This window comes from Heloderma suspectum, chromosome 1 (genome assembly GCF_057233095.1).
Source record: "Heloderma suspectum isolate Gila_16-S chromosome 1, 16-S_ref, whole genome shotgun sequence".
Classification (NCBI taxonomy): Eukaryota; Metazoa; Chordata; class Lepidosauria; order Squamata; family Helodermatidae; genus Heloderma; species Heloderma suspectum.
The window spans coordinates 273,008,183-273,033,339 of NC_139458.1; the positions used below are offsets into that span (position 1 = coordinate 273,008,183).

A 25,157-nucleotide genomic window follows, 5' to 3' on the forward strand; every position below is an offset into this window, starting at 1 on the left:
AATATGATTCAGTGCAGGGCTTCAGTGAATCCTAACTTAGCAACTGGTGACAGTATGAAGCTATTATAGTATATGGTTGCTTTCGTAGCTGTGACCAGCCAGTGACCTCTGATCTCATGACGGCATTTTCTGGCACATGAAAATAGCTAAGGCATTGTAGCATACCGAGCTATCAACATGTTGATCTACTAGAGTATTTGCCTGCAGATCTTTCTACGAGGTGTAGAGATCTACAGTCCCTTGACCAGTGAGAGAGGGGCATACTGCTGAGTCCATGAATTCATCAGATGCTAAGCAGATCAAATGTTAAGCTATCCTGGCTTAGGTGCATGTCACTATCAAATTGCATCAACTCTGAATGGGTCATCAACAAGTAGGAAGGTCTGTATCTGGATATAAATGTACCTAGTGCGGTGTATTGCACTTTCAAGCTGGAATTGCTCTGTAACAGTTAATTTGTACATGAGATGCTAAACTCTAATCTTTCTTCTCCCTGACAGGAAACATTCAGACCGAAAGGATGACTTACAACCCAAGTGTATCATCCAACTGCAGCACAAAATTGTCAGAGCCATTGTACTCCATACACAGATGCAAATTAATCAAGGCTGCCTGCCTGCAAAAAGACATCCACCCGTCCAGATGAACTGTTCAATTCTAAAGGTTTACTGTATTAATACAAGTCAAGCTCATGAGATCACAAACTCATCCTTAGGCAAAGTCTAAAATGGGCTGGTTCATAGCCCAGCTATACCCAAGGTGACATAGTCACTAAAATGCTTAAGTACTTGATGCCTTACACCCATCTTCAACCAAGCAAACTGGAGGAAAGCGGCACACATTATTGAAATTTCAATTACAAATTCCAATTACAAATCAGTCTCAGGGGTTCTTAAATGTTGTCCTAGAGAGCAACCCAAATAAAAATAAACAAAACATGAGTGTCTTAAGATGACAACTCTCTGCTCATGAGAATAGAAAGAATGAGAATGGAAAGACTACTAGAAAAAGAAAGAAAGAGGGCCTCTTTTTTTTTTTAGCATATTTTGGTTAGGAATATAGGGAAACAAAAAGCCGGGGGGGGGGGGGGGAATAGCTGCATGATTCACCAACTGTATCCAGGACTATCAAGTGCATATGGCAACTTCTTTTTGATTCTTGTTCATTCTTGTTGGGAAAATGTGCCAGCTTTTTTTCCCAAAAGGGTTCATGTGGTCAATCTCACCTTTGGCAAAGGTTTCTGGAACGCTTGCATCGCCAGCAGGAGGGGAGCTGCTGTTGTCCAGTTGTAGTATCTAGGAGGTCAGAACAGTTTATGAGCCATTGTTAAAATTTTCAAACCATCACATGAAAGCCAGTATACTGTAGTGGTTAGAGTGTTGGACTGGGACTCAGGAGACCAGGGTTCTAGTCTCCACTCTGCCATAAAGCTCACTGGGTGACTGTGGGCCAGTCACTGACTCTCTGCCTAACTTACCTCACAGGGTTGTTGTGAGGAAAAAATGGAGAGGAAGAGGACCATATAAACCACCTTGGGTTCCTTGCAAAAGGAAAAAAGGTGGGATATAAACGCAATACTAATGATGAATGTCTTGAGCCTTAACTTCACATAGTTCTAGCACAAATGGGTTAGTGCAATGATGTTTCGTTAAACCCACATTGGGCCTTGGCTGCAATATTGAGATCAAGATTAACAGTGCAACAATCCACATCTCTGGAGGAGCGCCACTATACCTGCCACTATGGAAATGACATCAAGTATTCCTGGTTACTGTTTTTAGCAAAATATACGCATTTCTTTTTGCTGAGCTATACTTACTTGCTTCCAATCTTCACCACAAGATTAGGGTCATCAATGATAGCTGGATTGTCCACAAACTGCTGATACGATACTTCTTGTTCTAAAAACGTTTCTGTTTAGAGGACAAATAAAATGAAAACATGCATGAGCCCCTATTAATGGGCCAAAGCAGTGTTGAAATTTACAGCACTGTCAGCACTATTCGTTCACTGTTACTGAAATAGAAGACAACTAGGGAACTAAGGAAGGGTAACTCATATCATGTATCCATCAGGGCAGGCCTGCACAGCTTGTGACATCCCATCCCTGAAGCCAAACATGGCTCTTAAATACTCTATCGCAACCTGTCAGGTGACGGACAAACCTGTTTTTGCCAGACAGGAAGGAAAAACCTGAGGTTTATCAAGCCCCTAGTAGGTTGCTACATTTTGCTGGTGGACTATGTTCACCTAGGGGAGGGGGGGCACCAGCTGTCTAGGCCTGCCTTAAGGATTTGATCCACAAGGGTTATGGGAGCTTAGTATAGACGTAAACTGTATGAGCAAGAAGAATCAATCTTTTCTGGAGTTTTGTCACCTATGTGAGCCATGAAAACTAATTTCAGGTTTCCTGAGGGTCACAGAACAGTCTCATTTTCTCAGAGTAAAGTCAATCAATGCATTACATCAGGCCTATTTGTTCCTAAGCAAATAACTCCTTCAAACTGTTCTTACTGACATTAGCTAGGCACATGAGGGCAGGGACAGACAGTAGGGGTGCACAAACATCCCTGTTTCCAGCATTAACATTATCAGGTTTTTGCAAGCATTTCCTTCGAGTACATGCAAAAAAGCTCAAAGGGCTTTTGGGAGTACTTTTAAAAAAAAAACGCTATGGATAATTCAATGTTTGCCCCACATCAGCTTGTTTCAAAACTGCAGGATGCTTACTGGACTCCCCTGATTTGAATAGGTGGAGTTAAAGATCCCGCATTTCTGAAGATGACTGATGCAGGGCATGGCTGTTGACAGCAAAGCCAGTGCTGATGATCTGAGGCTGCATAAGGCAGCCACCACAGCACGGCCTTGAGGAAGGAGGAGAGGGGCCTGGTCAGCAGTGGGGTGCGAGCAGAACTGAGGCCAAGGGCTGGGCTGGGCTCAGCTCTGTTTAGTCATTCCACCAGGGGTGCGAGCAGAACTGAGGCCAAGGGCTGGGCTGGGCTCAGCTCTGTTCAGTCATTCCACCAGGGGTGCTCCCATATTCAGCCACCCCTGCTTTGAATGTCGGCTCCATCGCTAAAGGACAGACTGAATGCCGAGTTTCCACAATCACATATTTGATCAGAATGCAGATGAGTAGAAACAAAATTAAAGTGCAAGTCCTCTTTAATAACGTAAGAATGTAAGAAGAGCCCTGCTGGATCAGACCAAGGGCCTGTCCAGTCCAGGATTCTGCCCCCGCACTGGCCAACCAGCTGCCCACAGGAAACCCAGAAGCAGGACACAAATGCAATAGCACCCTCCCGCTCATGTTCCCCAGCAACTGGTGTACAAAGGCATACTGCCTCTGAGACTGGAGGTAGCATATAGCCATCAGGACTAGTAGCCACTGATAGACTTCTCCTCCAGGAATTTGTCCAACCCGCTTTTAAAGCCATCCAAATTGGAGGTCATCACTACATGTTGTGGTAGCAAATTCCATAGTCCAACGATGCACCGTGTGAAGAAGTCCTTCCTTTGATCCGTCCTGAATCTCCCACCAATCAACTTCATGGGGTGACCCCGGGTTTTAGTATTATGAGTGAGGGAGAAAAACGTCTCCCTGTCCATTTTCTCATCACCAGGCATAATTTTGTACACCTCTTTGAAAATAAGGGTGCTTACACGTGCCCTTTGTCTGAGAAGGCACAGGCTACTATGGAGGGATGCTTCCTGCACTGTACACAGAAGTCCAATTCCCTGTCCAGAACCAGGTTCAGGGGGAACCGTTGCTGCCAACATGCAGCAGAAGCCGGCTGGTGACAGTGACGTACTCCCTCCCCAACTCATATCCTGGAATAGTTTTGCAGCTCTTTTTAAATGGATTTCCCTTTTTAAGAGAATACTAAAGTAATGGACAGATTATACATTTAACTATTTGTCCACCGCTTTGGTATTCTTTTAAAAGGGGAAATCGTGTTGCATTTATGTATTTATGTAAATCTAAAATATTTATATTTTATCTTATGTTGTATTTTAGGGTTTTCGATATTTGTGAACGGCCCAGAGAGCTTTGGCTATTGTAATTAATTAATTAATTAATTAATGTAAGGCCTGAAGATTGGGAGCAAGAAGCATGACAGACAACTGAGAGCGGCATTCCAATTGCTGGTAAGCACATCTGTTGAATACGTTGTGAAGGTGGGCAGAAGCTAAGTCTCAGTTCACAGGAGAAACAAAAAACCCACAGTGAGTCCTGTTTCAGGTACATATCTGAAAGCACCCTAATCCTGTGTTCTTTAGCCTTAGGGAAGAAGGCAATTGTATCCTACATAGCAAACTATCAGCTGCCTCAAATCCTAAATACAAACCAGCATTCTTAATGGCAGTAAAAATGCTAAATACCACTAGCAATACACAGTGCCATAAATGCCCTTAATTCCCAAGGAGGTGGGACAGAATTCATTGCTCTAAATTCATCAACTTTCAGAGTATCTAGCAATTAATGTTCCTTGTGACATGATATTCAATTGTGTCTTGCCACACAAGAGCCACAAGAGGTCACTGTAGAGTTTTCAAAAAAAAGAATCCAAGTACTAAACAGGGATGTACAAGAACTTCTTTTCTGCTTGCAAAACACTTGAACAAGCCCCATTCTCAACTTTGGAGAAAATGATCGCACGTACCTGAACTTGCAAGCCCATTAAAAAAATGTGCATTTTTCGCAGTCTGCTGAAGTACGCACTCAAAATGGGGAAAACTGCACATTTGGGGTGCACGCTTTTTAAAATGTGCATTTTCCCTGATCAAAAATGCACATTTTTCCCAATTAGGGAAGGAAAAAAGTTGCTCCAGTTTGGGGAAATGAACAAGGCGAACCAAGCTTCAAACAGGAATTCAGAGAACCTTGACAAGCCTGAACATCTCATGTTCACCCATCCGTAGTATTAAACAACAAGGCATTATGATAAGATATAAGTACAGAAGCAGTTCACATACCTTTAGATATTTCTTTGTTGTCACTAAGTCCTCCGCAAAGTGAAATGGCAATGGACGGCAGGTCTCTCATTCCATCTGAGGTGCTCTCTACACCACTGTCAATGCCTGAGCTTCCGACGGATTGAGGGGACTGATTACCTGAGCGGGCCCCATTTTCATTTGCATTCTTTAAGTGAGCAGTGTGTTCACCACTGAGGAGAGAAGAATGATTAGCTGCCTCCATCACCTTCTGACCCATACGGCTCAGAAATGTCCTCATCTTACATGCCTAAACCCTTATCATACTCCCAAGTACTGGGTACTGGCATGCTACCAAGAAGTATGCTGTGCCTCTCTACAGCTTTCTGTAGTTAAAGCTTCAAAACAAAGGCCCTTTAAAAGAAAGTGCTTGTGCACATCAGACAAAATTGTGTTCCTATACTTGCTTCTAGGTTCACCCTCGTGCCTTTGACATTTCTCTTTATCGGTTGCATCCCTGAAACTCCTCTGGATGGATAATCAACTCTTATTGGAACCCAGACGTTCACTATTATTTTTAAAAGCTCTGTTTCTAGCCCTCATGGCTGCAGGGGTAACTTTGAAAATCTGCCCCCCCCCCAAAAAAAAGATAGATGAACTGGTCCATGGTTAAAAAAATCCAAAATCGCAGGGTGGGGGTAGCACTGAAAATACTTTTATTATGACCACCTAAAATGCCAGAAATATTTTGCAAGTTTTGAGGTTCTCCAGAACTTTTAATCGGGCTACGTGATATAATGGGAGGAAGAAACAGAAAAGTTCAAACATTAGGCCCAGTCTTGCGGCCATGAGGTCTGCAGCATAGGCTCAGTTTCGAAATGGTGACTGCAGACTGAATAAGTGACCAGTAGGTATTGCAGGTATCAGATTACACCTAGCATTCTGGGACAAAGAAGCAATGCCTGACTCTCATTTCTGAAAATATGAAGTCTGGCTGTAACTCAGATCTATCTCTAACTAAAACACACAGGTCCCTTAGTGGGCAGAGAGCAGAAATAAGAAAAAAAACATGACAGATTTTATATTAGCAAAGCTGGAGAATAAGAACATAAGATTCATGCAGAATCTGACCAAAGGTCCACTTAGTCCAGCATTCTGTTCACACAGTGGCCAACCAGCTGCTCATGGGAAACCCAGAAGCAGGGCATGAGTGCAACAGCACCCTCCCGTCCATGTTCCCCAGCATCTGGTATACAAAGGCATACTGCCTCTCATGCTGGGGGTAGCATATAGCCATCAGGACTACTAGACACTGATAGCGTTCTCCTCCAGGAATTTGTCCAATCCCCTTTTGAAACCACACAAATTGGTGGCCATCACTACATCTTGTGCAATTTTAATGGGTACACTAGGTAAATTTGAAAATGTGATGACAGATTATTTCTCATATGGTCCTTTATGCTCATCAAGCTGCCCTTCACTGCCCTATATCTTTCCATTGTCAATTTCCTGCTTCTATTTTTAAAACTAGTTAATGCTAAAAGCATTAACAATATAAAACAGAAACATTTAGGTCTCGCCAAATGATTTTAGACAACCAATACAGAATTATGCAATTCCATGAAAGCCCTGAACTTTGTAGTTGGGAACAACTTCCTGAAAAATCTCAACTTCCATTTTAAGAAAGAAAGAAAAAGAAGCATGTGCTCTATTGAGTTCTGTGGGACCAGACAGATATAAATGCTAATTAATATGGCACATACTTTTTAGGAAAATAGAGTGCAGCAACCTCTGGCTCCATGCCTGTGAGATCATCTAGATATACACCATCAGCACCAAGATGTCGGCTTCGCTTATCTGTGAAATGTAGAAACAATATTAAACATAAAGTCCTGTATCAAAATGCTCAGGCATTTTTTTCCTTGAAAGAAGTCACTGATTCTGCCTTTATCATGCCCTGGTGTAAGAGTCCATTTATTTTATTCATTTACAATATTTATATGCTGCCCAATAACAAAGGTTCTCTGGGCAATAAAAGTTAAAAACAATTAAAGGCACAATTCTATGCATATTTAGACAGAAAAAAGTCCTACAACTCCCAGCATTCCCCAGCCAGCCATAGTGCTGAGGAATGCTGGGAGTTGTAGGACTTTTTTCTGTCTAAACATGCATAGGATTGCACCCTAAATGACATAAATAGAAGCACAAAACCATAAACCAAACCAGCAACAGAGAATAACATCAACCTAACGCAACACCAAACATGTCACAGGTCTTACAAATCCAAAGAGTCTATAGATCACTAAATGTTTCTTAAAAGCCTAAGGAAATAAAAAGGTATTTGCCTTATGCTAAGAAGACCACAACATCAACTCAGGCAGGCCTCTCTGGGGAGGGCAGATGCCATTACCGAAAAGGCCCTCTCTCTGGTAGCCACTCACCAGGCCTTGTTTGGCAAGTGCACTTCAGAAGAAATTTTATAGGGTAGTATCAATTGTGCCCCAGTGCTAGTCCTAATGACACTGTGCTAGTGTAACCCACTGGTATATTTTTCTTTAAGAATTCTGAGGGAATATTCCTGCATATGCTCAGTGAAGGAGTGAGATAGGGAATGGCCACCATTTTAGGCAGTTACCAGAATTGCAGGGTGGAAGAAGCTTGTTTTCTCTTCCCTATAAGACCTTGAACCTTTGAGACAGGTTAATAGGGAAGTTTCCTTTTGAAATGTTTTTCAAGAGTTATGATTTTTCTACAAACACTGTAGGTTCCTTGTTTGTTTATGTTCTTTTACATTGTATAAAGGGCTGTTTAACACAGTTCCTGTGTTGCTGCACCCTGATCCATTTTCGAGAAGAGTGCTGTGGAGCTGGAGTGAACTGAGTAAAGGCTGTTTCTTTCTTCAGCCAGCAGAAAAATCAAGCTTCAGAGAGAAGTTTTATTTATATTTTTTTTGTGGACTCAAGCTGAAAAAAGGACAGAATTTTGCGAGGGCTCTGCTCTGTTTTATTGTTTTAGCCATAAGTAGATTGTTATGCATGTAAAATTATTACATGTGCATTACTATTGTTTTTAAGTAAGATATTAAAATATATGTTAATTGTCCCTGTACAAAGCCTTTGCTGTGAGTGCCTTTAGAGACCCCGAAGAGAAAATGTTACACTGATGCTCACGCAACATAACTAGCATTTTCTAGGGCAATGGGGAAAAGCGACAATTTGCCACCTAATTTCGGCAGCAGTGCCAAATTTCAGCAGCAAACTATTGCATTTCCCATTGCCCTAGTAAGCAATAGTTACATGGTGTGAACATTGGTTTATGTTAGCGCAATATCATTAGCACTAGCCCTGGGGGCCAGCTGGATACTACTCAAGGTCTAGACAGGTATATGTGGGAGGAGCTGGTCCTTGAGGTGACCTGGTCCTGAGCTGTTTAGGGCTTTAAAAGTTAATACCAGTGTTTAGAACTGGGCCTGGAAATGGGCTAGAAGCCAATGCAGGTGACAAAGCACTGGCATGGTAAGACTGAATTGCCCAGTCCCACTTCACAATCTAGCTGCCCTGTTTGGGACCAAATGAAGTTTCTGAATCATTTTCAAATAGCAGCTCTATATATATATGTATGTACATATATATGTATATATATGTGTATATATATGTATGTATGCATATATGTATGTATATATATATTTATATATATGCATTTTTTATATATATATATATATATATTATGTATATATAATTATATATATATAATTAATGCATATATATATATATATATATATATATATATATAATGCATATATAGATATACATATATAAATAAATAAATAAATAAATAAAACGCATTGCCGTAATCCAGGCAAGAGGTTTCCAGAACATGGATAACTATAGCAGGGTGGGCTCTGTCCAGATAGGGTCTCAGAGGACTGTACCATGATACCAAAAGGGACTAAAAAGGGCTATACCATGATAAAGAAGAGGACTAATCCCCAAGGAACTCTAGATTAGGGATGGCTAGACCAGTTTGTGTCAGGCTGGCACATGTTCATTCTTAAGTCCATTCCGCCCCATTTCTGCATCAATCTTTCTCACCCTTCTCTTAATTATTAGGAGCAGCAACATTCTCTTCAATTACATGAAAGCTGAAGATGTACAGCTGGGAAATGTCTGTATGGTAATTGGTAACGCAACTGCACGTTAACTTTCTCTGTATAGTGCCCCAAGTTCAGAAGTGGAGAACAGTTATGTCCACTTAAGTATCATGACAATTAAAGGGATTTTAAGTGCTCAATTACACAGACTTTAATTCAAAATAGGGATTTTATTACAACGAAGTAAAATTGTAGCTGTGGAGTGGCAAAATGTGTGTCAATATGGCACGCAACAGCTAAAAAATTTATACTACAAAAAAACACTGAAAATCACCCAGGACCAATACAGAGGATATTTCTGCTTGAAGTTACAGAAGAAACCTAAAGAGGCCTAAAGATAAATCCCACTTACTTCTTCGGGGTCAGAATTCTACCCATCTAGCTTGAGCAGAAAGGAAAAAAGAGAAGAACAGCTTATAAAGAGGAAGTGGCTTGTATCCTGTGGTATCGTGCATGAGTGCAAGATAACTTTCACTTTCACAGTTAGTTGTGTACAAATAAACTTTGATGAGACACCATTGGAAGGCACATGAGCTGAAATAAGCACAGGAGGATTTACTGGAGTGTGAGAGCCTTCAACTTCCTGGAACAGAATAAATGGCATATCTCCATATGTTCTCCTGCCAAGTCTCTTTGCGTCCCTTTGAGATTCAGAGATTCACCTTCCAATATGGGATTCCCAGCATCTAATGCTTAGGGTAGGCATGGGCAGTCTCCAGCCTGAAGGAGGTTCAGCAGTGTTCCCACCAGCTTCTTCCCCAGGCTCTGCCCCTATCCTGGCAGAGAAAAGCGTTTTTCCTGCTAACCACTGAAAAGGGCTCCCTTTCTCAGTGCTCAGTAGGGGAAAGCTCTTACCTCTGATCAGCTGCCGATTGGAAATAAGAGCTTTTCTCTGCAGGGAGAAGGGCTGAGGCCTGGGGAGGAAGCTGCTGAACGATTCAGTCCTGCCTACCTCTGAGCTGACATGCAGAGGCTTCTCCTGCCTACTTCTAGGCAGGCTTAAGATCGGTAAGAATCACATTTTGGCCCCACCCAGAGATGGAATGAGGCCCCAAGTCCTTCCCCAGAATGGAGTTTGCTCCTTGGACTGAAAAGGGTTCCCCACCCCTGAACTAGAGGATTAAAATCTATTTCCACACCTCTGGAATACAAGCTGCCCTTTCAGACAGGAGTCACATAGGGGTCTTGTGCTTTCCATTTCTGTGTTTCCGTATTATTATTACCACTGCTACTACTATTACTGTTATTACAATTTTGCAAGCAATGTGAAGAACAAAGCAACTGTTATACCTTTTTTTCTGGAGGGAGAATCTGTTTTGCTCGCCTGCTGCGTCAAGCAAGCCGTGGCCTGCTTTGCTTCTTCATTTGCAGGGAGAGGAGGTGCAGCTGCCCCTAAAGTGTCTATGTCTGGCTCATTTATCTGGGGTACTGCTTCCTGGATCTCAGTTTCTTCCAGAGTCATCACAGCATCATCCTGCCCTAGGACAGGTAAGGAAGATATGCTCCGAAGCTCTTCTGAATCATTACTCAGAATGACTCGGAAGTGAGTGTTTTCAGAAGGACTCACATTCACTGTGGTGGTGCTGGGTTCTTTTGGCTTGAGCGGAACAGCAGTCTAGAAATGAAAAATAAACACACCAGTCTAAAGAAGGTTCACCAAAGAAGACAAAAAAGTTTCTTTGCATCCAAGAAAAAACTAGTTGCTTTTTTGCCACACTGCAGTTGTCATTATGTGATATTCAAGTCGAGAGTTCGGATTGTTTCATACAATACACATCAACAGAGCTGGGTTTACCCCTGAGAGTACACTCTCAAAAAGGAGCTGAAGCCACTTTGCTCTCTGATTAGGTTGCTGTATGATGGAATGTTATCAAACACCTATTGGTCACTCTCCCAAGGCACAGTCTAAGGCCATTTCTACATGAGGCATTATCGTGCACTTGTGATTGGTCAGTCAGGGAAGTTTGCAGGTCGTATATATGACATCATCATCCTCCAGGGCACCTCCTGCTCATTGCAACCTTTATCATGGTTTTCTCATGACAACAAAGTCCAGCATTTTCCCTACTCCCGCTTTGAACCACAGTAAATCTATGGTGTACTGATGAAATGGCACTTTATCACAGCAATACCACAGTGCCATCTACTGGCTTTATAATGAAACATATAAAACTTGCCCAGAAAGAAAGAAAAAAGGAAAAAAACACGTGGAAAGGAGCCATGTGTAATCCCGCAAGGAATCCAGAAGCAGAAGACACCGTAAAGTTGAGGGATTTTAGCTTCATGTAGAGCAGCCCTAAGGGCACACCATGTAGCCAACTTTGCTAAAACTAAGAAGGTTTGGGTGTGGTCAGTGCCTGGATGGGAGACCGCCTAGAAACCCCATGTACACCGCTTTGAGTTCCATGATGTAAGAAAGGTGGGATATACATTTACATTTTTATGTGTACGCTTAAAAAAAATCTTAGATGTACACCTAAAAAATGTAGAGTCTGAAAAGTTCCTTAATTAAGCCTGAGTAGTGGGATGCATGTCACTCCCTTGTACTCTCATATTTGATTTCCAAATTTCATTTTCAGAGGCATTCATGGTCATTTTCTGTGTTTAGCCTGTAACACTAATCCAGGGCTCTGACCAGAACTAACACACTGGTGGGGCAGATTGCAAGAGACACTTGATCTCAGTGGCCATACAGATTCACTAAGATAATATATGCTTGGCAACAGGTCAAGAATCTAACTTCTCGCATATTCACCAAGAACCTGTCCTCTTTCACAGGGCTCCACACCAAGCAGATCCAACTGTTACTGGGCAAAGGGAAAATCGCTGTAGCGCTCTCAGGATCCATAGTAAAATACCACTTGAGTACCTTTCTCTGGAGAGTGTACAAGGTAAAAAAAATGGAGTAAGATGTAGGACTGCCCATTTCAGAGAGCTAATCCTCTTCTCACACTTCAGCTCACACATCAACGTTGAGAGGGAAGTGGGGGCAGTCCTTCTCACCCCATTCCCAACTCCACATGAGTGTGAGCTCTACACCTATACAACTTTACACGCATAGTGTCTGTAGTTGTGATCAGGAATCCTGGTTGCACCAAGGTTCCCAACCGTATGCAGAACTGTATACGCGTAGAGCCCTTTCTCAAATTCTGCCCCAACATGTGGAGGTTGGGGGAAGGGACAGAGGCCACAAGCTGATCAAGGGCATGGCTAGTGGTGGAAATCCCACTCTCCTCCATGTGTTAATTGTATGCCTGGACCAGAGAGTAAGGAGAGGATGGTAGCACCTCCAATCAATAATCACCAAGTCCTGACTTGGACGTAACGCTAAATCATGTGCTTGAAACTGCTCCCCAGTCCATGCTCATCCTCCACAGCTGCAAGGAGGACACTGGAAGCATCTGCTTCTGTTTCAAACTAACTGCACTTTGTCATTTTATGCAAACTAGAAATGGTGGTTAGTTTAAACTATGGTTTATCCAACCAGCAAGGATCAGAAACCACTGTTTAAAGTTGGCTGGTTTGCACAAGCCACAGTTAAAACTAACCACTGGTTCTCCTGGTTTCGATGAAATGACAAATTGCAGTTGCTTTAAAATGGAAACAGCTGTTTCCAATCTCCTCACAACAATGCCAGAGAAGAGGGGGAAGCACATAAGCCCAAGACTCATGAACATAACAGTAAACTATAGCGCAGCACAGCTTTCCACAACATGGTGCCCTTCAACTGATTTGTAGAACTACCAAGATTTCTGACCATAGGCCATGTTGATGGGACCTGTAGTCAACCAGAGGGTGCCAGGTTGGGGAAGGCTAGTTTAGTGTTATATCCAAACCCTCCTGAAGTATCTGTCTAGGAATTTCCTGAAGTCAGACAGCCCTAAGAACAGGAGAAAAGTTGAAAATCTTTTATCATCATCATTTGAAAAGATTGGGTTTCTTTTTATTTTCTCATACCTTTGTGGTTTGAGGTAGTTCTCCCCAGTCCCAATGGATTTGTGGATTATTCTTCTGAACACCCCTTTCCAGAGACTTACTGACTAGTTCTGAGTCACTTTTAGGAGTGGGGGGCCGTGAACCTGAAGGACTGCAAAAAAGAACAGGAGACCAAGAAAGGAAGCAGAAGAAGATTCATTAAAGCGGGAGAAATATTGTGCACAACTCATGCCATTTTATTATGCATTACGACTATACAATTAGTGCCGATCTGAACTTACACATGCCAAATACATTTCAAATCTATAATAACATATAGGCCCACTCCAACAGGCAGCCAAAAATGCAAGGCTAGATGAGAAGGCTTTAGCGATTTTAAACCTAGATATCAAGCACTATGAGACTCAAAACCCCAGCACCCTGAAAATAATTACAGAGCACTTCATGGATTCACCTATTCTGACTTCTTAATTTAAAAAAAAGGTTCTGAATATCTTTTCAAGATTTTACCTGCATATGAAGACCATATTATAGCCCTGGATACACATGCTAGGTTGTTGCTAGAACCAAATACAGCATTGAATTCACTGAGCTCATTGAACTCTTCTCTTTTAATGGATAATTGGGGAATGGATACAATATAAATATCAAGGAATCCTAAACACATTTAGATGGGATGAATCCCATTAGTTTTGATGGGATGCACACTTCCAAGAAAGGGTGCTTAAGGCCACAACTCAATAATATAAATTGGTAATTTGCCAGAACACACCTCAATCCTTCTTTAGTAAAGCAAGGTCAACAAAGGGTGATTCATGTTATCAATATGAAGACACAGGAAGACTCACTTAATGAATTGGTAATGTGCAGTATCCCCTTCATGGATCACTGCCTTGTTGTGGCGAAGGGGCTTGCGTAACTCAGTGAAGCCATAAGCTATGCCATGCAGGGCCACCCAAGACGGACAGGTCATGGCAGAGAGTTCTGACAAAATGTGGTCCACTGGAGAAGGAAATGACAACCCACTCCAGTATTCTTGCCAAGAAAACCCCATGGAACGTATCACAAGGCTAAAAGATATGACGCCGGAAGATGAGACCCTCAGGTCGGAAGGTGTCCAATATACTACTGGGGAAGAGCAGAGGGTATTTCAAGTAGCGCCAGAAAGAGTGAAGCAGCTGGGCCAAAGCCGAAAGGACACTCAGCTGTGGATGTGTCTGGTGGTGAAAATAAAATCCGATGCTGTAAAGAACAATATTGTTTAGGAACCTGGAATGTCAGATCAATGAATCAAGGTAAGCTGGAGGTGGTCAAACATGAGATGGCAAGATTGAACATCGACATCTTGGGAATCAGCGAACTAAAATGGACAGGAATGGGCGAATTTAATTCAGGTGACCATCATATCTACTATTGTGGGCAAGAATCCCTTAGAAGAAATGGAGTAGCACTCATAGTCAACAAAAGGGTGGGAAAAGCAGTACTGGGGTACAATCTCAAAAATGATAGAATGATCTCAGTACGAATCCAAGGCAAACCATTCAACATCACAGTAATTCAAGTCTATGCGCCAACCACTGATGCCGAAGAAGCTGAGGTCGATCGGTTCTATGAAGACCTCCAACACCTTCTAGAACTAACACCAAAAAAAGATGTCCTCTTCATCATAGGGGACTGGAATGCTAAAGTAGGAAGTCAAGAAATCACTGGGATAACAGGCAGGCATGGCCTTGGTGTACAAAATGAAGCAGGACAAAAGCTAATAGAGTTTTGCCAAGAGAACACGCTGATCATAGCAAACACTCTTTTCCAACAGCACAAGAGACGACTCTACACATGGACATCACCAGATGGTCAATATCAAAATCAGATTGATTATGTCCTTTGCAGCCAAAGATGGAGAAGCTCCATACAGTCAGTCAAAACAAGACCTGGAGCTGACTGTGGTTCAGATCATGAGCTGCTTCTTGCAAAATTTCAGCTGAAATTGAAGAACGTAGGGAAAACCACTAAACCATTCAGGTATGACCTAAATCATATCCCTTATGAATATACAGTGGAGGTGAGGAATAGATTTCAGGGATTAGACCTGATAGACAGAGTGCCTGAGGAACTATGGACGGAGGTCCGTAACATTGTTCAGGAGGCAGCAACGAAATCCATCCCAAAGAAAAAGAAATGCAAGAATGCCAAGTGGCTGTCTGATGAGGCTTTACAAGTAGCTGAGGAAAGAAGGGAAGCAAAAAGCAAGGGAGAAAGGGGAAGATATATCCAACTGAATGCAGAGTTCCAGAGAATAGCAAGGAGAGACAAGAAGGCCTTCTTAAATGAACAATGCAAGGAAATCGAGGAAAATAACAGAATGGGAAAGATCTTCAAGAAAATTGGAGACCTCAAGGGAACGTTTTGTGCAAAGATGGGCATGATCAAGGACAAAGAAGGCAGGGACCTCACAGAAGCAGATGAGATTAAGAAGAGGTGGAAAGAATACACAGAAGAACTATACAGGAAAGATCTTAATGTCCTTGATAGCCATGATAGTAATGTCCTTGATAGCCATGATAGCGCGGTCACTGAACTTGAGCTGGACATCCTCGAGAGTGAAGTCAAGTGGGCCTTAGGAAGCATTAGTAACAACAAAGCTAGCGGAGATGACAGTATTCCAGCTGAGCTATTTAAGATCCTAAAAGATGATGCTGTTAAAGTGCTGCACTCAATATGCCAACAAATTTGGAACACTCAACAATGGCCACAAGACTGGAAAAGGTCAAGTTTACATTCCAATTCCAAAGAAGGGCAACGCCAAAGAGTGTTCAAACTACCGCACAATTGCGCTCATTTCACAAGCCAGCAAGGTGATGCTCAAAATCCTACAAGCTAGGCTTCAGCAGTATGCGAACCGAGAACTACCGGAAGTACAAGCTGGGTTTCGAAGAGGCAGAGGAACTAGAGATCAAATCGCCAACATTCGCTGCATCATGGAGAAAGCAAGAGAATTCCAGAAAAACGTCTATTTCTGCTTCATTGACTACGCTAAAGCCTTTGATTGTGTGGATCACAACAAACTGTGGCAAATTCTGAAAGTGATGGGAGTACCAGACCACCTTACCTGTCTCCTGAGAAACCTGTACGAGGGTCAAGAAGCAACAGTAAGAACCGGACATGGAACAACCGATTGGTTCAAAATTGGGAAAGGAGTACAACAAGGCTGCATATTGTCACCCTGCTTATTTAACGTATATGCAGAGTACATCATGAGAAATGCCGGGCTGGATAAATCAGAGGTTGGAATTAAGATTGCTGGGAGAATTATCAACAACCTCCGATATGCAGACGATACCACCCTAATGGCAGAAAGTGAAGAGGATCTAAAGAGCCTCTTGTTGAGGGTGAAAGAGGAGAGTGCAAAAGCTGGTTTGAAACTCAACATTAAAAAAACTAAGATCATGGCATCTGGCCCCATCACTTCCTGGCATATAGAAGGGGAAGAAATGGAAGCAGTGACAGATTTTACTTTCTTGGGCTCCAAGATCACCGCAGACGGTGACTGTAGCCATGAAATTAAAAGACGCTTGCTCCTTGGGAGGAAAGCTATGGCAAACCTAGACAGCATAGTAAGAAGCAGAGACATCACCTTGCCGACAAAGGTCCGTCTAATCAAAGCTATGGTTTTCCCAGTAGTAATGTATGGCTGTGAGAGCTGGACTATAAGGAAGGCTGAGCGCCGAAGAATGGATGCTTTCGAACTGTGGTGCTGGAGAAGACTCTTACGAGTCCCCTGGACTGCAAGGAGGTCAAATCAGTCCATCCTAAAGGAAATCAACCCTGAGTGCTCATTGGAAGGACAGATACTGAAGCTGAACCTCAAATATTTTGGCCACCTAATGCGAAGAGAAAACTCTCTGGAAAAGACCCTGATGCTGGGAAAGACTGAAGGCAAAAGGAGAAGGGGACGGCAGAGGATGAGATGGCTAGATAGCATCACCGATGCAATGAATATGAACCTGAGCACACTCCGGGAGAGTGCGCAGGACAGGAAGGCCTGGCGTGCTATGGTCCATGGGGTCACGAAGAGTCGGACACGACTGAACGACTGAACAACAACAACAACAACAATGTGCAGTATGGCTGGGCAGACAGATAGGTTCCTGAATCAAGGAAAAGGGCCTTGGGATTCATGCACATTGATTTCTATACTCTAGTCAGGGCTAAACTACAGGCTACGTTAAATACATACTGTGCAGATGATCCTAACTTTCTTTACCTTCAAGTAAGCATGCCAATGGAGTTTTTCATTTTCCTTTTAGCCCCCGCAGTGGGGAGAGGAGGGTTTCAATTTAGCAGGAGTGCAGAGCCACTGGGTGGAAAGGTTTAAACCTCCCCTACCCACACATGCTGGCCCAAAACAGATTGGAGCCCACACGCTTACTTGAAGGTAAAAAGAAAGTTGGAATCATCTACACACTATGTATATAAAGTAGCATGTCATTTAGCCCTGAGATCCATGAAGTACCAATTCAGTTAGTGCATTTATTTTACACATGCAAACACAGGAATAACTCTGCAAAAAAAGGAAATGCCTAAATCAACCCTAAAGTGAAACATCACTAGCATGACCAGCGTTGTGGATGAGGAAAACAAAGAATAAGTTTCCAAGTAAATAAATGACATGTCTTAAGACTTAAGTAAGGACCATTTTAAGAAATTAAATGTAATGGCAGTACTGATCAATTGTTGATGGAGGAAGGAACTTGTGCCTGGATTCAATTCCCCCTTGAGTGTGTGTGCACATACGCATACGCACATGCACGCGCGCACACATGCACACACAAAACAGGTGATCGGCACTGTCAGCACTAAGGATGCTTCCAGATGGAGGGCTCCTAACTCTAAGAAAAAATGGTGGGAAAACACATGGGGGCTAAAACCTGAATACAACATCATGTAGACACCCCATAAAAATCTGTGAATGAGTCAGTGCTATTTCACAATAAAAGCCTGATCTGGAAGCACCCTAATAACTTGTTTGGGCTGTGTACGCATGCAATATAAAGACTACATAGGAAATCCTGGATACACATCCCCTTCTCATATAGAATCACAGGGTTCTATGTACACACACTCTCGTACAGGCATGTCCCTATCCAGAAGGAAAATGTGCTCTCATTGCCCTACTCATGGATTGTCCCTGCTGGATTCAGATGTAAATATTTGAAGCTGAATCCATGGGTGTGCTTACTCAAACAATAGCAATGATTAAATTTTCTTACTTAATAAGAAATTATGAGAATGCCACAACTAGTAAAGAACTTTATATGCAAATAGATAATTGTCCAACATACAAAACACAGAAGAACACTACTTGGGGCTGAACAAATCCCAGGGGCTTGGTCACCCTCATGCCTGAAAATGTTCTAGTGCCTAGGACCTTAAATCATCCACCGCATTTTAAGCAAACTAAATTAAGTTCCCGCCTCCAATGCGCTTGACATAATAGAAACATAACACTGTCAAGAATACGTCAACCCTCAGGATTTAATTTACAATTAATCTGATGATCCCCAATTAACTACAGATCAGGAGCTTGTGAAATGCCATAATCTTTAGAAGGGTTTTTTTACCCAGGAAAAATACTGAAATACAACCATCCTAATGGAGTTAAGAGGACCCCACTTGTCCTAATACATAATTAAAAACACGGGGAGAGCAATCCTATGCCCTCTAGACAGTGTCTGGGGGACATAGAATATTTTGGTTTTCTGGCTCTGAGCTCAGAGGCAGGGAACCACGCTCCCCGCCTCCTCCCTTGCCACCCCATAGCCAGCGCAGAGAACTGCGCTGGCTGCTGCTACCAGCTCACAGATGTGAGCTTGTAGGAGGTGAAAGGGGGTGTTCCCGGAGGCAGGGAGAGGAGGAGACTGGAGACGTGGAGATACAAGGTATCCCCAGCCTCCTTTCTTCCCCCTCCCTGAAGCCTCTGCTAGACGGGTGAAATCACCCATCTAGCTAAAGTGCGGAGTGAGAGCCACAATGCGCCTCCCACCCCACATTGAATACTTGTAAGCCTCCAAGTTCAGAGGCTTACGAGTACCCAGAGCGGATCAGATTGGATTTCACCCTGAAAACAGTATTATCTCAATGTTAATTGTTCAGTGTTATTGCTATCTCTGAATAAACAGAAAGGAAAAGGTTTAAAGTCTAGCTGTGAGAAGTTAGTTGGTTGTCAAATTTCTGAACAAAAATGGCACAGAATTTATATGCAAGATCCCTCATTATCATCTTGTATGCAGACAACAAAGATTGATGCTGGCGGTGTGGATCACAAAGAGTCAATTTAAAACATTTCTGGTGGGACTTCCCAAATTGTTCTGGAAGAATAGAAATTATATCCTTAATGATCAATCAACTATATCTTTAGACCCTTTGACAATATTGTTGAGATACTCGGATGGTTATGCTGATGCCCATAAAAGAGAGTTGGTATGTAATATGCCAATAGTACCTATAATTTAAAGTGACTCAGAAATGAAGAGGTGCTTCTCCAACACTGCTCAAAGAATGGGTAGCTAGAATTTGGAAGACAGAATAAGCTTACAAAATAGGAGAGATGGAAGACAAAAAACAGAATTTTAATAAAACGTGGCTCCCATTTATCACCCTTATGAGATCTAGATATAATCAGGAAATTGACATAGAAGCTTTTCCCTGTTGTGAAATGCATCTATATTTTTGTATATGTGATTATATTCGTATCTAAATGATGTATATTCTAAAATTAATATTTATATATGGTTTAGTGGCCATTATTTATTCATTCCTGTTTCAGGACTATCGTCTATTTTATTTCTTTATATTTAAGCCTTTATAAAACTGCTATTTAAGAGAGTTGGAAATATATGAATAGTTGTATATATAACCTTCGAAATAAAAAAGGGAAAAATGCAGCCTTCCAGAGTGCATGTGTTAACTAGAAGCTTCTGTCAAATGTCACCCTCTAAAAGGGCCTCAGATGTCTAAAAACCTTCTGGCAGGTTTGAAGGACCATGAGTCTATGCCCGGCAGCTTTACAACATCAGAAACAGGAAATATACTATTATCTTCTAAGTCAGGGACAATGAAAAACCACAAGCAAATAAACTCTGCAGACAGGAAGTTTGAACCTATGTACAGGATCTATGAAGTAAAAAGGAAACCCAAGAACCAGAAAGAACTTCCTTAAAACAGAGACCTTCACCCTGCCTACAGATTTCCCACATGTTCAAACAGTACATTAAGTCAGCAACTAGCTGTATGGGAGGGCCACTTTCAAGAACGGATGAAAGTTGAGGGACAAGCCTCCCCTCATCCATCTGTCAAAGTAGATGGCCCACAAGTCCTGTTGACACAACAACCCTCCCCGTACCTCTCTTGCTTCTAACAACAACTGAGCAGGCAGGCCGGTGATACTCAGGGGCCCAGCTCTAGTTGCTGATCCCTAACATGTATGGAAACCCTTTTTTCCACCCAATCATGCTTCTTGCTCTTTGTCTGCCTAGGAAGCCATACAGAAGCTAAATTAAATACTGCTGATTTCCCCTCAGTACATGAAAGCATAGTAAAAGGTATGCAGGACCTTCCTCCACTAGCTCTACGAAGAATTACCAGTGTGTTGTCTTCACTGGGACCTTTCGTCATGACATTTCTCCCTTTGGTAAAAGTTATGACTGCATTTTGTACAGCAGAGAGGACTTGGGGCTTTGCTTCAGTCCTCTCCTGAGTAATTCAGCACAACTGTGAACTGCTTTTAAACTAACCTTCATTGAAAAGCAGTGTTGTCCTATAATTAGCCAGTCTGTTTTCTGTGTTTTGCAAATGTTATATTTATTCACCACAATTCTATTGAAGTCTGTGGGAAGGAATACATTTCTGTATATGAATTTTCAACCAGGGGACAGTAAACTCTGAACTATTTTGAAATGCTAAGTATCCTGCTGTCATGAGAGATTTAAAATTAGATGGTTCTTAATGTCTTCCTAGGATTCTGGTTCTTGCACTCTCTCACCCTGTTCAAGGGGTCTACACACATACACTCCAATATAGACAGTTCTGTGCTCATGTCACTTCTAAGTACAGAACTGAAGGAATGGGGAAGCCTTTGGGGGCAGGGGAGCTCCATGTGTGCACTGAAACCCCTGTACCTGCAAAAGATCATTGGCAATATACACAATATTGAGGATAGACAACCTTTTGGAGCCATGGGCACATTTGGCAATTGGAGAAAATGTCCTGAACACCACCACAAAATGGCTGCCATGGGAGGTGAGGCAAAGGAAACAAGTAACCTGCCCAAAAGACTGAGTACAGGGCAGAGGGAGTCTGAGCCCCAACATACTAAACAACCCCTTTGAACCCACAGTTTTCAGTACCAAGAGAAACCTATTTCATAGCACTCCCAGCTGCTGGTAGAAAAAGTGTTAATTTTTTAGAAAAGTGAGAGGGGTAGGGCACTTTGGTGGGCACCAAGAATGGTGTCCAAGGAGCGGCCTACTCCTGTACTATATCATACCACTGGTAAATCTTCCTGCCTTGGCTGGCACTGACTGGGCTACTCTATTGGCACAGAGAGCTTGGAATGGCAAACAAGGGCCTAGAGTTGGAGAAGACAGGAGCCTAATGGTCTGGCAGAGAAGGCAAGAAAGCGGTGGGGGGGGGGTTGCAGTCAGTGGATACTGAAGTAGGAAAGAGGTGACCCTGAGGAAATGGAGATGAATAAACAGAACGGACTGAAGGAGGGAAAGGAGATGGAAGAAGAGGAAAGGTGTCTATTGCAGCAGCTGGATCAATAAGGAAAGACTGCATTGCACATAATAACCAACCAGCCAAACCTTTGGCTGGAGGTCTACAGTTTCCATTAAATTAATGCTGTGACGAAAAAAACCCCAACAACAACCCAAAACCAAAACCCTAAGTATTATCCTTTCTGTTTCCAGCCAAGCAACTGGGTTAGTAATAAGCAGTAGTTTGATAAGTCCCACAAAGTTTGCATACTGTTAAAAGTATTAAAGGGTTAATCACCATTCCAAAATAATTGGGAGAGTAGCTGTTCTACCTGTCTGTAGCAGCATAGTGGGAAGACTGGTGAGGACAAGAACTAGATAAGCCTCCATCTGCTGGAACAGTAAGATGAGAGGACTTCCCTGCGCAAGTTCTAGGTTTACTGGACAGTGTAATGTATGGTAAAAGAGAGAAAAATTAGGCATCATTATTCCATGATATGCTCCCTATCACTGCATACTGCTGGAGGACCCACTGGCCCCCATGAGAATAGGAGCCTCAGTTTAAGCTGAAATGAGTTTCTAAATGACAAGATCCAGACCACTAAAACCAAATATAAAGGAAGGTAGCATACAGTTCAGAAAGCTACCAAACAGCTGTACACAAAAGCTTAGCCACTGGTTGTAAACACTACAGGCATCATTCTAACACGTAGGAAGCAGTAATCATCATGAAGGAAACACACCACCTTCTTCTGGTGAAACACTTCAGGATTTGAAAAATAAAAGTGCACTTTGACACACAGATATCATCAGAGGAAATACGCAAACTTGTTATCAGTAACATGTTTGCATATATACATATGCATGCATGCATGCGCTCCACCACCCTTTAGCATTTCTTTACGAGTGTGCTGGCTTAAACATGAGATCACTGAAACTGCATGCTTTTAGTTATAAGAAAACCCTGTGGCAGATAAAGTTTAATTTCCTTGCAACGTGAAAAGTCCTATGTCTATATGATTTGTCCCCCAACTAGGAAACGTCTGCAAGAATCATGACTGTAATACCCAAATATGGTATATGGTCATGATATATAACCACATAACATGATCACAGCTAGGGGTCCCACATGTACATGGGGCTTCATTTGGAACTGTGGAAAACAGAGTTATCAGCAGTCATGTAATGTTCTTTATTCTTCTATTATGAACAATGGAAAAGTTCCATTTGCATTCATGTGGCTGTCTTGCCAGATCAAAAACCAGTATTCAAGAATTAAACCATGTCAGCTTCTATCCATATGATCACATTAGGACCAATACAGCCTATTTCTACTGATGGATTTTCATCCAGGTGCATATTTCAGTTATAACTAACAATTGATAGGTAAGATGAATGAGCGTTCTAAGTTTCAGACTAGCACTGTGGGCTCAAACTACAAATTGCTTGCAAATGTACTTAAGGACAGCCCAAAAGTCCACTTTTTCAGTTCAAAACAGTGTCAAGAGAGAAGAGCTTGGACCAAAGAAGCGGGGGGCAGGGGGAGGACAGTAGTATTTAATCCTACTCCCACCTGCCATTTTTATCCTAAAAACACCAGATCACCGGTCTTGCCACTGCTTTGAAGTGAAGCTGATTATTGGTTCATTATTTTTCTTGCGCACACTCACATGTAACATTTCACTGAGCCTTCAATGTCTGGCTGAAACTTGGGCGGGCTTGTTTATCTTAATTATGGGTGTGTGCAATGTGTAATTGATCCCCAAGATATATAACCATAATATGAAGACTGAAAGTGTTGGAGGAGTTACTCTCCCTTCAACTTCTGCATATGGTCTAAACTCGTTTGTAGAAGGCATTCAGCTTGCAGACAGGAGACTGCCTGAGGTATTCCAAGAACACATACTGTACCTTTGCGTGGGTGACCATTCTCCATCCGAATATGGGTGAGGGAGTACACTGATTGAAGAGGAATTTACCTCAAGCACGTTGTCCCTGCACAGATCGGGGACAGATGTTCTGAGCACAAACAAACAAAAAGGAAAAGGACTTTGTTTTTGTTTTGTTTAAATTACTATCTCTCATGTCTCAGCTGATAGCTAGAATAGCACTGCAACACTGCAAGGGGAAAACTACTTCCCTGATGCTATTCTATGAACTGTTCAACTCAATGTCATGTCAAAAGTAGTGTCCAAATCCAGATGTTTCAGAGAAAACACACAAGTAAAAGATCACTTGTGAAACACTGAATCCCCATTTTCTGGCAATTTAGAGCTTCTGAAATTTGCTTAACTACCTTGTCCAGGAACCCTTGATGAACCTTGCTACCTTCCTAAAATTAATATCAGTTTTCTTCTGAAGCCAGTTATGATTTAAACTTAGCCTTAAAAATAAGTTCCATAAAATCAATCTGATAAAGTACTTATGTTTGTCCAATATAAAATCTGGCATCTACACATTTTCTGTCGTTCTTGTGTTGCAGCAAAGCAGAGAAGAATTCATAGTTCATCTTTTTACAATTCCTTCGGTAAATAACATTAATATGACTCAATAAATCAGATCTCTGAGTTAAATAGGATCAATACCTTGCATTGTCTAACAGCTCATTTTCTTCATCAGAACTCATTTCTATTGGGAACATGTTTTCTTCTTCGGTAGTATCTGCATTTTCATCTCTTCTTGAAGTGTCTATTTTGTGGGTAGATCTCCTTCTCCGCTTCCTCCTTTTCTTCACAGAAGTGGATTCGATAGCAGATGGAGCCGAGTTTGGTAGCTGTGAAGGGCCACTATTGTCCATGTTCCTTATCCTGTCTACAGAGTTTCTCTTCAGCTGTAATTCCATGAGAGTGGATCCTTCTGACAGAATGGGAGATGTAGCCAGGTGGTACGGAATTGCCTCCTAGAGAAAGAAAAGACAATCCAGAGTCTTATTTCCTTGTCGGTTGACATCTGGCATTTGTGCATAATGATCTCTCCATTCATGTACCCCTGGGGTCTCTAATGTCCTGCCCATGGAGATCTCTTTTGGCACCTGCCAGGTTCCCTGCCCCTCCTGATTTTTGTTTATTTAAAACAATTAACTGGGGGGGCTGGCATGCTGCAAAGTGAAGGGCTGCCCTGCACTGCCATCTTTATTTGGATTCAAAACAGTGATTTTGTGTTTTAGAGCTCAGAACCCACCTCTGCCTTGTACTTAGGTTCTTGGGCAAGTTATTTTTCTTTTAGTCTTACCAGTTTGCCTTCTGAGAAATGGGTGTTTTATGAACGGCCATGTCCAACTTCGCCGCCATTTTACCAATGTGCAAGCCATCTTCTTGGCAGTCATTTTGCGAGAGTGCCCAAACCCATTCTCAAAATTCCAAATATGTCCACCGACCAAA

At 42.2% G+C, this 25,157-nt stretch overlaps 1 protein-coding gene across 9 annotated transcripts in view; it reads right to left on the reverse strand.

The window, feature by feature from the left end:
- The window catches only part of LPIN1 (lipin 1), a 63,029-nt gene that overhangs the window by 21,440 nt on the left and 16,432 nt on the right, over positions 1-25,157 (reverse strand). For 7 of the 9 annotated variants that reach the window (XR_014786546.1, XM_084826610.1, XM_084826606.1 and 4 more), the window contains 9 exons: positions 24,363-24,676; positions 23,689-23,796; positions 22,110-22,217; positions 13,043-13,172; positions 10,376-10,700; positions 6,699-6,792; positions 4,978-5,168; positions 1,820-1,913; positions 1,226-1,295 (listed from right to left, as the gene is read on the reverse strand). Coding sequence is in view for 8 of the 9 variants with exons in the window: in XM_084826610.1 (XP_084682736.1) it covers positions 1,226-1,295; positions 1,820-1,913; positions 4,978-5,168; positions 6,699-6,792; positions 10,376-10,700; positions 13,043-13,172; positions 22,110-22,217; positions 23,689-23,796; positions 24,363-24,676 (1,434 nt within the window). In the remaining variant the exon portion in view is untranslated. The remainder of the gene's footprint in view (positions 1-1,225; positions 1,296-1,819; positions 1,914-4,977; positions 5,169-6,698; positions 6,793-10,375; positions 10,701-13,042; positions 13,173-22,109; positions 22,218-23,688; positions 23,797-24,362; positions 24,677-25,157) is intronic. The other 2 variants (XM_084826608.1, XM_084826603.1) reach the window with 1 other exon arrangement.